The 12634-nt window shown below is 45.7% G+C and overlaps 1 protein-coding gene across 2 annotated transcripts in view; it reads left to right on the top strand.

The window, feature by feature from the left end:
* The first annotated feature begins 208 nt into the window (after nt 1-208).
* Nucleotides 209-12634, top strand: part of dip2a (disco-interacting protein 2 homolog A) — a 72762-nt gene continuing 60336 nt past the window's right edge. For both annotated transcript variants that reach the window (XR_010879318.1, XM_067259768.1), the window contains exon 1: nt 209-666. Coding sequence is in view for 1 of the 2 variants with exons in the window: in XM_067259768.1 (XP_067115869.1) it covers nt 543-666 (124 nt within the window). In the remaining variant the exon portion in view is untranslated. The remainder of the gene's footprint in view (nt 667-12634) is intronic.

Genomic DNA, 12634 nt, shown 5'->3' with positions numbered 1-12634 from the left:
GGGTTATTGTGAGCAATGGAATCTTTCAATTCAACAGTGTGAGCGTTAGATGGCAGGGGTGCTCAACAATATGAGTGCTAAATTACCCATCTAGGTGAACTATCTGAGCGTGCTTCCCATCACGCGCCCGACACCGCGAACGCGCTTCATTTCAGGGCTGCTGTTGCTAAGATGCAATGGCGGCTGCGCTAAGGAGTCAAGAGTTGAATGAGTTCTAAATCCAAGGGGCTCGTGACAGAAACGGACGTGAGTAGTAAACGGAGGCATTCGAATCAGTGAAGCACTGTAGTCTGTCATACTGCTTGCAGATGTGGCTAGGCATGCCAGCTAGCATTGTCTAGCTCTTAATGTCATGACAGACGGAGAACGAACCAAGGGCTTTCTCACACATCTGTATCCCGTCGTACTAGCGAGCGAGCCAGCAAGCGAGCAGCACCACCCATCTCTATACGGGCACTCGCGGGCCAAAAGAGCGGAAAGGTTCAATATTTGGTCCGCAGTAGGATCTTGACGCAACCGTTTTGAATTTGGAGTAGATCATTATGGCAGAGAGAAATTCTACCGGATTGCTGATGATGATGTTGGAGCCGACACCGGCGATTGCAATGACACTCCCGGCGGAGGTTCGCGAGAAGCTGGCCGAGCTCGAGCTGGAACTCTCCGAAGGTAACCTTAACCTGACAAGACAACTTGACACGACAACACAAGGTTGATCTAACCATGGCTTCGGGCGAAGAGTCTTTATTTTTTGGTACCCAATGATGTGTCCTTGTGTGCAGCTAAAGTCAGAACCACCGCCCTAAGTGCCTTCTCCATGTAATTGCAAACGCATAATGCATACCATGGTGTTAAAAGCTGCTATATCTATGTATGTTCAGAGCAGTTGAGCCGTACAGCGAACTTACGCAACTGTTTTGAATAGCTGTTGTTTTTTTATGGTTCACTATTGTAGCTTAGCAATTCTAGTTAACAAGTTATTTCGCCAATATGTCAAACTAGGCTTAGGCTATTACATACATTTAAAAAAATGGAGATTTGGAGATTTGCTGTGGGCTTTGTTTATGGGAGAACTCCGACACACCCGTTGTCTAAGCACCACAAACAAACTGCACGTTTTTCACATTTGCAATGTAAAAACTATGTAAACTTCCAACAAGACACATGGGAAAAGAAGTACACGTTTGTCTTTCTGCTGCATGAATGCACAAACACACTGACTGTAGCTGATATTAGTACAGTTCAAATAGCTCTCAATTATTGTTATCCCACATCAAAGAGTTATTCAAAATTAAAAACGAACTAGGCTATATAGGATACTGCCAAATTCAATAGACACGCGGCTTTATATAATGTTTGAGAATTCGGGAACCTGTTTAGAGTACCCTATGTGGTTGTTCTACTCAGTCATTTAAGTGTCTGTTGCTTAATCCCATGATGGTGAAAAGAGAGACCAATTTTAAAACGCAAACCTATAGCTTTTTAGTCCTGGATTGAACTGGGGGAAGTGAAGGGGCCTAGCTCATAAAGATCATATTACACAGGTCTTATTAAAACAGGTTTAGAATTATGGCACTTTTTAATTCTACATCTTTGCTTTCGAGTGACATTCAGAATGTTTCATTCAGCATGATGGAGAGAAGTCACTTGATCCTATTTCGGTGACGTACAGGATGTATCCTCGGTTTTGACAGTATCTTCAGGAGCTTCCACTTGCCATTTGTAAAACTGAGATTTTTTGAAGTTGGAAAACCTTTCATGTAGGTCACTAAGGAAGAAAAACAGCTGACATGTTTTTGGGACACACACACCAGAGTAAATAAATCTGGGTCCATCCTCTATTGGGGGCAAAGATGCTTCAGCCTGGAGTTTCAGCTCAGTATAAATATAAATGCCTGCTGGTAGATACAACACAGTGTCCTTATGCTTTTTCTTTTCTCACATGAAAAGACCGCTGCCCTATTGATATTTCTACACAACTCTCGTTTGACTGTTATTTTCCTTAGGTGGTATAGCTTGCTATTTTTGAATCCCATTTTATCTAATTCAAAGGCCCTACAGTTACTATAGGGCCTATATCCTGGATCTCTGTGCAGGTCTAACCTGACATTGATGCTATCTGTGCTTTTATGAAATTGAAGTTTTGCTGCTCTGCATTGAGGTTGAAGCAAGGCTGGTTTATGCTTGATAATAAAGTGAGCATTTGTGTAAGGCCAGAAAGAGTTATGGTAATGCCCTATTTGTGTGTGATTAGATTGGGGACTTGGAGACAATGCAGCAGAGACGACCCTATTCCTGTCAGGTTAAAGGGGGTTGGCTACAGTGACTCTCCTTAGGCTGTATTGTGTAGTACAGAATAGTGAAGTAAGGCAGCTTAGTATTATAAAGTATAGCCTAGCATAGTATATTATAGTAAAGTATAGTATAGTGTAATTAGTAAATTATATTAAAGTGTAGCATAGCCTACTACAGCATTGTGTAGTATGACAGCAATTACTGTACTTTTTAAAATAACAGTCTACTGTAGTAATTGTTTTGTGGATAGCTCAGTGAGCACAACCAAGTAACAAAATGTATTTGTCCATATTCCACTTGTATTTCTCTGACCACCTGTCACTGGTCACCTCGTTTGGAGACAGTGCAGCATTAGGTCCGGAGGGCGTGTGTAGTAGAAGTGATAAGCACATTCACTGCCCTCACCAAGAAGAGTCTTTCCAGGGGTTTTGTTGGACTACCAATCTATAGCAGTCCAGTTTCCACTTCCTGTCCTCTACATGTCACATCCTGTCTTCTTTGAGTCCAGATAGGAGTGCCTGTGTCTGGCCTGCTCTCTGTCCTGTCTCGTTGACTCCCAATGCTGCAAACCTTCTCTGTTTCCCAAGGTCTTGGAGCCACATGCTCTATTTGTAGTGACACTGTAAAGATTGCATGAAACTGGTCTCTATTCAGCGAGGGGAAATGTTAAAGAGTTTTACCAAACGCTATTGATTGTGTTATTATACAGAGGAGGTATGAATCGATCCAACCTAACGTTGGATTAGGGTTAATGAGCGCTCTATTTACATGCTTTTGTCCATTTCAAGGTAGTGAAGTTCCATGATCCTTGTCTCCATGTTAGTAGATGAGCTGATGTAAATACAACAATTTTGAGCACATAAAAGGGATGTGCATATCCTTACATAAACACACACACATTACACGCAGAGAGACACAGTGTGACCCACTGTGTTAAGGTTACAATCCTGCTCAGTTCAAGGAAACAAAGTTCCATCCTGCAGTGCTGTGCAGTGCACATATTGTGTTGTAGGTTAGAGTCCTACAGCTTAAGTGTTGACTAACAGGAATATCATGTCGATGTAAATATATACAGCGAGCTACATGCATTATATTGATGTGTGGGACCACAGATCTGGCCACAGTGAATGTCCACTGATGTGTCAAATACCCTAAACAGTGTGTCCTTGTAGCTGCAGCAGTGAGCCTCTGCAAGGTTTCATATTTATATTAGCAATGTTTTCTGTTTGTTTTTGAGCACCAATGCTGTGATAGGATACACTCAGCTAAACTGGCTGCTTTGCCCTTCTGTAAATTGTATTCAGCTAATTTGCAGTCATTTAGTAGCGGACCAGCCCGAGCAGCTGTAGCCAGCTGTTTCCTGGATGTATGATGGTTGTGTGAGGGCTGCTTCCTGGCTGTGTGGGGGTTGTGTGAGGACTGTTTCCTGGCTGTGTGAGGGTTATGTGACTCAACACTTGCGTAATTCCACCTTGCTCCGTCACCAAGTACCAGCGGAGTCTTACAATTATCATGCACTGCTAGACAGTGTTTGCTAATACAAAGGTATCTGTCTGTGGGTGACAGTTACAGCCCTGAAAGTGGAGGTCAGTGTTGTGCTCTGCTTGGGCCTGGATGTAGACCAGCGGTCAGGAGATGGGAGGAGGGCGGGAAGACGGATGGACTGCATTATCTGCAGCTGAGAGGAGAGGTGGACTCATCTGCTGGGTGATTCAGACTCTTTCTTTCTCTATCTATCTCTCTCTCTTTCTCTCTCTCTCTCTGAATGTCTTTGTGTTTTTCTTCTCTCTTGTTAAACCCTGTTCTTTTTAGGCAGGTCACCTAACTTTGTCTTCAGGAACCTGGTAAGAATGCTGAAGTTGGTCTCATTCTTGAGCCTCTGTTATTCGCAGCTGTCACTAGCATCGCACTCTTCAATGTTCCACTGCCTGTTGGGTGGACAGATGTTTGCTCATGGATCTAAACATAAGTTTGTTGTAAAAAGGCCAAACAAAGAAACGATGGCCTTCAGCAGGGCTTTGACATTTGACTTCTGATGACGTGTGCAGCCTTTGCCCCTCATGGTGAGGAACCCGCAAGACTTGATGAGGTCAAAGGTTGAAGGTGACTCCGTCCTCAGGCCCTGAAGTGTCAGTTGGCCAGTAGCCTAGGTAACACATGAGTGAGGTGTTGAACATGGTAGGCCTGCCTTGACCTGAAGCTGGAGAGAGAAGCATGAGTCTAAGAACAACGGAATGCATGAACTCCATGTAACATCATGATGTCATATGCACATATTTGGGGGTGGAGGACTCTGGCTAAACATTGACCAATGTTTCATGCTTTAAGGAGGGATCTTTTGGAGGTCTGGCAGAGAGTGGACGGGTTGGTTACTCAGTCAGTCCATGGTGACTCAAAGAGAGAGACCACGCGCGGCTCCCTCACCTTGACTCACCTCCCTGGTGGGGTGAACACGCCACACAGCATCAGTCTGAAGTGTGTATGTGTGGGATGCACAGTTTTATCAACGTGCGAGAAACACAAAAGGCCAAATCTCAGGTCGGGTCATGCTGTTTCTTCGTTCTCTCGTGATGCAGGTTTTTAAGATGGAGATTTTCCTCCAACGTTAAACTTTATCTAGACTTCAAGCAATGTCTAGAGAGTTCAACTTTGGACAGTGGTGCTGTCCAATAGAAGCTGTTAACACTTCTATCAATAAACATAAACTCTATCAACTGACATTGACCCTGTATTTCAGTTATGCCCTCTGTTGTGGCATGCTGACATCTCAATAGTTTCCTGACAGGTTGAGCATCTGCTACAGCGGGCAGATAAAGGGTTAAATAAATTAATAAGAGCGTTTCAGCCTTGAAAGTAGCAAGACGTGTGTGTGTATGTGTTGTGCATGCTGAGACGATGCTAGGGCTAGCCTGCAGTTGTGAAGAGTACATCGTCTAGGAGGGTCATAAATATTTTAAGGATGTGCCTTTGAGCACAGCGAAGCTTTCATATTCTTATACCCCACTGTAATTGTGTGTGTGTGATGGTGTGTGTGTGACTGTGTGCGTTTCTCTGTCTGCTTTGTTGGGTTGGTCTGAACCGGGCATGAGTCCTCATTCCTGGCCAAGAAGGATCTTGTTATCGTTCAGAGCACTTCACGCCACTCTCCAGGCTCCCTGTGTTTGTTTTTACTCTTCAACATCCTGCCTTTCGCTCTGTATGAAAAAGAACATGAATATTTAATGGTCTGCAGTGTGGGAATGCAATATCTAGAAAGATGGTTTTGGTTTCCTCTGCTTATTTGAGTCTGCTGGAGCCTTAGTTACTAAGAGGTGTCTATGTGGATGTGTGTGTTAACTTAAGTTTAATGGATACACTTCTTCTGTGTTCTCACAATCAAGTCAAATTTGATTTGTTTCAGACATTTTTCCAAGCAATGTCACAGAGAGCTTCACATATGACCATAGAGCTGCACCTAAACCCACCTAGAGAAGAACCTCAGAGAAGACAAGAAACAATTCCCAGGAAACCTTAGAAAAAACAATGTATGAAAGCTTTGGTATGCTATCTTCTGGTTGTAGAACTGGAACACAGGCCTACTCTGCAAAACTGCAAGAAACTTTCCTTTGAACCGTTTTCTATCTATCTTTCTTCTTTAATCCAAGGAAAGGCAGTGATAGTAGTCCAATTACAGGTCCTATTTTGTGGGACCAGTAGATTTTAAGGATAGTTTGTCTCTTTGTCCCTTAATACGGCGACTGCTTGACAGAGAGTCTTCTTCCTCACGTGTCTCTTTGCACTCCAAAGGTTTATGAGTGTTAATGCCTCAGAGCTTCCTCTACAGCGGTGGCTGTGACTGACGGTTCTGCTCTGTTTTAATTTCATCCAGCTACACTCTTCCAGGCTGATGGAAGACCATGTGTTTTTCACACGCTAGCTAGCGTTGTCTGACACCTGTCTGGCACAGTACTTAGTGTATAAAGTTTGCTCTCAATTTGTTCAGAAGTGACAGAGATACCTTGCCGAACCCGTCAAGTTATTCAGTAATTTTAGCTCAAAAGCTACAGGCTGCAACACTAAAATAATTTAAGCTGTGGTTACGTTCTCATAAGGGATAGCTACCGTAGGTCAGTGGTAGATCATCTGACCGCAGATCAAGAGGTTGAAGGTTAAAATCCCTGCTCTGTATGTTGAATTGGATAAAAGCATGTTCCTCTTGGACTCTTCTGTGGATAAGGACCAGAGAGAGTGCTGGAGCCTGAGTCCCTCTTCCCCGCCATACTGTGGTGTCTCTGTTGCTAACCTCCTCCTGTGCCCACTTGCCCTTTCTATCACATGACCTCTCCTGCAAATAACCAGGAAACTCATCCCCGGCCAGGTCCAGCTGAGACCAGGCTTGTTGCCAAACTAACTGTGCCATCACAGTGCCAACATCCAGCTGGTCTGCCATCCTGCCCACTTCCACTGAAACTCCACGGTGCCTTCCTATTGGCCAGACTGTAACATTCCCATTGGCCACACCGTAAAACCTGGCCACACATAGAGTGGCAGATCTCAGAGTTACAAAACGTTTCTGAACACAGATCTGCATGTCTTCACTGGGCTCATCTCTAACCAGAACCGGCTTATCCTCGGTTCAGAATCTTTCCATCCAGTTCTGTGGTGGCTCTACCCGCTGGATGTGACCCAGTTGAGTGTGGTGCCCTGCAGGCCCCTGGCGCTGTGTGTGTCTTGGCTGTGGCCTGGTGGACCAGTGCCAGCCTGGGAGTTGTGCTGACCAAACAAGCCACATGCCCCACTTCAAGGACACACTGTGCCCCCCCCCCCCCCCCCACACACACACACACACCTGCCCCCTTGCTGTGGTGATTGGGCAGACTCCATGTGCTGAGCGGTGAAGAGGTCTGTGAGCTCTCTCCGTTTTTCTCTCATGTTATCTATCTCTCTGTCCCCCTCTTTCACTCACAGACACCAACAAACTCCATATTTTTCTCTCTCCCCTCCCCCTCTCTCTCTCCATCTCCATCACTCTATCCATCTCTCTCTCTCTCTCTCTCTCCATCTCTCTCTATCTCTGGTAAGGGATGAGTGGAGGGGCTCCCAGTCAGACCAGACAGGGTGAGCTAGAGCCAGTTTAGACGCAGGTGTCTCGGGGCAGTGGTGGACTACATGACACAGCATTGTCTTCAGAGCCTAGCTGTCTCTCTGTAATGGCCTGGAATTATATTTAGAAAGACCCAGACTTTTGTTATGTAAGTGCAACCTCTGTCAAAAAGAATAATGTTCTCTTTTCATGGGTTGACTGTTACTGGATTTGCCATGTTGAAGCTACAATCGGTCCATCTGCCTGCCTGCCTGCCTGCCTGCCTGCCTGCCTGCCTGCCTGCCTGCCTGCCTGCCTGTTTGTCTGTCTGTCTGTCTGTCTGTCTGTCTGCCTGTCTCTAGAGACAGCATAGAAGTTTAGGTACAGTGAGACTGGTAGAGGTTCAGGGTGGACTGTGTTGTGCATGTGATTGTGTAATAATCACTTACAGACCACCTCTCAGTCTGAATAGCCTAATGAGAGAAGGATCGCAATGATTCAGGCTCTGTTAACAGTGACTGTACCACCATTATTCCAGGATTATAGATTCCAGTTAAGTTGAAGAGATGAGCATGGAGCATGGGAAGAACAGGTCACTCATAGGTGAGTGATGATATTGACTTGTTAATGCATGGTAGAGATGAACTGTGTGTGACACTGTCTCATTTGTCATACTTAAGGAGGACAAACACTATTCTATCTATAAACAATGCTCTCCCCTCACACACACACACACATCCCACGTTGTGTGTGTGCATGCATGGAAACAAACACATTTGCCTTCCTCTCGGTTGTCAGGCTGAGATCTTATCACCTCCCCATCTCCATGATGTGTGTGTTTAAGCTTGTGTGAGTGAGTGTATAAAGACCTTTTGAAGCTGTTCTGTGTGTGTACGTGTGTATGTGCACACGCAGTTGTGTGTGTGAATGCATGAGTGTAAGAGTGAATGTGTGTGTGTGTGTGTGTGTGTGTGAGAGAGAGAGAGAGAGAGAGAGAGAGAGAGAGAGAGAGAGAGATAGAGAGAGAGAGAGAGAGAGAGTGTGTGTGTGTGCACCTGAGGTGTAGCGAGGGACAAAGGACTTGGTGTTGGGGCTGCCCCAGGCTGTGGCTGCTGCATTGTGAGGACTGGTGCACTGTGGGGAAAACAAACAGGAAGAAAATGCCTGGAATGTGTCCTGACCGGGCAGCTCACTCCACAGTGAAGGGGGAAGAGAGGAGAGAAGTTGAGAGGAGAGGAATGGAATGGAAAGGAGAGGAGAGAAGACGGGAAGAGAGGAGAAGAAAGGAAAGAAGAGGAGAGAGGAAGAAAGGTGGGGAGGAGGAGGAAAGAGTAAGGAGGAAGGGGAAGGAAAGAGGGAGGTAGGTGAGGGTAGAGGAAGGGAGGAGTGGAGGAGGGATGTCTGTCTGCCTGCCCTCATGTCCTCTCTCCTCTCCTGTCCTCTCCTCTTTTCTCCATTCATCTTCTCTCCTCCCTCGACAAGAAGTGAATGAGAAGCGTAAAGAAATTAGGTTGTAGTTTGGAGCTTCAGGCTTTGTGTTTGAACGTAACCCTCAGCTTGGCAGCCCCAGTAGAGATGTGTTTTCTACCTGTATCCTGCAGCAAGCAGTCTCTTCGGTGATCTCCTCTGCTTCCCTCCCCCAGACACATGACTCCCTGCAGGCACCTGCATCACCTGAGAGAAGGCAGAGGAAGAGGGAGAGAGGGAGGGATAGAGAAAGAAGGAAGGAGAGAAAATGGGAGAGAGAGGGAGAGAAGGAGGTAGAGAGACAGAAGGGAGAGACAGAAGGGGAGGGAGAGAGAGAAGGGGTGGGAGAGAGAGGAAGGGAGGGGTGGAGGTGAATAAAGTCTGGATTGCATTCGAAGGTCCTAAGGCAAATTCTTCACTGAGAGAGTCTTGAATCACAAGATGCTGTTATTAAACTAATTGGTGTCAAATATATTCTTGTCTGGAAATGCATTTTTGGTTGAAAGTTTGTAAATTTTTATGAGGTTATACTGCAACTCCAAAATGTCTAGTTTGAAGCTAAAATATGCAGATGTGTTTAGTATGAAGTGTGATAGTAGTGTGTGTTTAGGATGAGTCGTGTAGTGTGTGTGTGTGTGCATTGTATGTAGGGTGTATTGTGTACATGTAGGGTGTGTAGTGTGTGTAGCACAGGGTATGTAGTGTGTGTGGTGTGTCCAGACACACATGACCTAGTTTGAGGCTCTGATGACCCAGAATGATAAGACTGATAACTGAAGCAAATATCGTGTGGAGCGAGAGACTACTCTGAGCAAGGACTCCTGGTGTGGAGGTAGGGGCTAGTTGACATACTTCAGGGCTGTGTGAGGTGTGGCCGGGCTGGTTTTAGTCAGTATGTGTGAGGTAGCAGTGTCAGGTAGCAGTCTCAGATAGCCGTGTGAGGTAGCTGGTGTGAGGTAGCAGTGTGAGGTAGCTGGTGTGAGGTATCTGTCTCAGGTAGCAGTGTGAGGTGGCAGTATGAGGTAGTCGTGTGAGGCAGCTGGTATGGCAAGGCTGGTGTGAGGTGGCAGTGTGAGGTAGCTGGTGTGAGGTGGCAGTGTGAGGTAGCTGGTGTGACGTGACAATGTGAGCTAGCTAGTGTGAGGTAGCTGGTTTGAAGTGGCAGTATGAGGTAACTGGAGGGAGGCGGCTGTGTGAGTTAGCTGGAGTGAAGTAGCTGGTTTTAGATTTGAGACCTGTGTGAGGGCAGTCCTGACCAGTTCCTGACAAGGAAGAATTCCAGGCGCTCAAGGAGGAACAATGACACAGACACAGAGCTCACTGCAGGCCTGTAATCTAATTATGTTATAACACACACACACACACACAGCATTCCTCACAGGGGGGACAGCAGCCTGAGGTCATGTGAGAACTTTCTCTCTGCCTGGGATGAGGGCTCACATGCATCAGGAGATTCAGAACAACACCAGAAGAATCGTGAGGGTTTTTGTGACTGTGGCTGGATTCTCTCCCTAACTCACTGTTACAATATAGTGCATTGCCACTAGCTTGCATGTTAGTACGTGTGTTTGTGTGTGTATGTGTCAAACCTTCCAAATGTTACTTTAACAACTCCAGATAGCTTGTTTCGCATAGCAGACACCAAAACATGTGGTGTGGATGTGTGTGTGCACGTGTTTGTGTGTGATATCTTCCAAATGTTGCTCTCCAAATATCTCATATTTGTCTCACACCCAATATGCTGGTGTGTGTATGTGTGAGCGTGTGTGAGTGTGCGTGGATGTGTGTGTGAGTGTGTTTGGGTGTGTGTGTGTATGCGTGTGTGTGCTCCTGCTACCCTGGTGCTGTGACACCTCTGTCTTTAGGAGCAGGCAGCAGAGAGGTGTGAAACTGTGATCAGAGAAGACAGGCCTCCTGGACCATCACCACCAGACAGCTCTGGGGACACACACACACACACACAGTACACATGCACAAACGCAACCACATTCAGTACACATGGACAGACACACATACATGCACACGCACACTCATTCATAGTCACTGCAAGATTATGGATCATTAGGTTGTAAGTTAAAGATCCTGTAAAGTGGAATTGAAAACAAGTTTTAAGTTCACCACACCACAGAAGAATGTGTTATTAACTACCCATCCAAATTCGCATGAAAAAAATGTGGCTTTGAAATCGTGAGAAAATCAGCACTCTTCTCTGCTTGAGACTGGGGGGGCGTGTTGCCTGAAGGAGCTGAAGCTCCGCCCCTCGCTGCCTACCTACGACCCAGATAATGGACGCTACGTCAAGCCGAACAAAACAGTATAGAATTTTAATGTATTTGAGTGAAACATACAGATGCATATAAATGAAATTTTCCCCTGAGCTGTAACACAGGATTAAAAATGGACACCAGAGACAGCAGACAGTGAGCTCTCCAACTACTTCTAGCACATTAGCTACCATTTCACCAAAATACCATCATTCTACACCAAGTAGCCTAATATCAAGTTAGCGGTTTGCACTAACTCATAGCAGAGATACCTCTGGAAAAGTTATCTAGTATGATTATATCAAGCACACAGAACTGAGTGATGAACTGCTGGCGGCGGTGGATGGTCCAGGTGCGACCGGAGGAGGAACGGACGAAAGGGCGATGCTCGGTACGGCTCTGCGCTGCAAGAACAGCCATGTGTCCCTGAACCCCGTCTGTCTCTGGTCCATGTTAAACTTATCCGCCGTGAAATGGTCACTGCAGAGGCGGCTGTTGGAGTTTATCCGAAGCTTTCCATTAGCGTGGCTCTTCACAAAATCAATCCACCCATTTTTCTTTACCTCATCAATAGGGAAATTAAATAGCGTTGTAGCGCAGCTGAAGTTCTTGCATCCAGGGAAGATGCAGTTGCGGGTGGAGGGAGACATCCTGAAGCTGGCTAGCTAGCTGATGTAAGCTACAATAACAGTACAGCAGGAGGAGCCATTAAGTGATCTGACGTAGATGGGTCAAAATGACGTAGATAGGTCATTTTTTGGCTCCGCCCATTAAAACTTGATCTGAAAATGGAAGACAAACTGTTCTACGGTCTAACTCCACATTTCAGTGCGACAAAGTTTTCGTGCTTTGCACATGCTTTCAGGAACTCATTTCACACGTATAAAATGTACTGACAAGCAAATCATGGAATTTGCTTTACAGGATCTTTAACAAGGTTTGATTTATCCATTGTGTAAGAGTGTGACCAAACACGCACACACACAGGTTGTGTGTCAGGAGAAATGCGAACCTTATGACTTTAAACTCTGTTATGACCAGGCGCCCTGCTCGAACCCCTCTCTCATTTGATATGACCACTTCCTCATCCCTTCACTCATTCTCTAATTAGATGAGGCTAACCACTTTAGCTTTATTTGTTTCATGATAGCTTTAGGGCAGGCTAAATATGTCAATCTAAATGTCAACTAAAAGAAATCTGTTAGCAGACCCACAGACTCAGAGCACACAGTGTAACCTAGCTGATATTTAGCTGATATTTAGTCTGATATAAATGGAGATAGTAGTTTTCTGCTCTCTCCGCAGACTATAGTCTGCGGCCAGTTTTGGTTCATCTGAGGCTTAGTTCTCTGAGCACAGAAACAGTTCAGATGGGATCAAAGTCTGTGACGGGGTCTAGATGTTCCACTAGAGGTTCCACTGGTTCTGCCAAGTCCAATCCAGAACCTGTTTATTTACCAGGGTCTGGCTGGGGGAATGTAGGAAGAGGGGGAGGAGTGGGAGGGCGGGTGCTCGGGGGAAGTAGAGGAGGGGGAGTTAAAGGAAAGAG

The sequence above is a fragment of the Osmerus mordax genome, chromosome 2, assembly GCF_038355195.1.
Source record: "Osmerus mordax isolate fOsmMor3 chromosome 2, fOsmMor3.pri, whole genome shotgun sequence".
NCBI classification, from domain to species: Eukaryota; Metazoa; Chordata; class Actinopteri; order Osmeriformes; family Osmeridae; genus Osmerus; species Osmerus mordax.
This window is presented reverse-complemented; position numbering and strand designations above follow the sequence as displayed.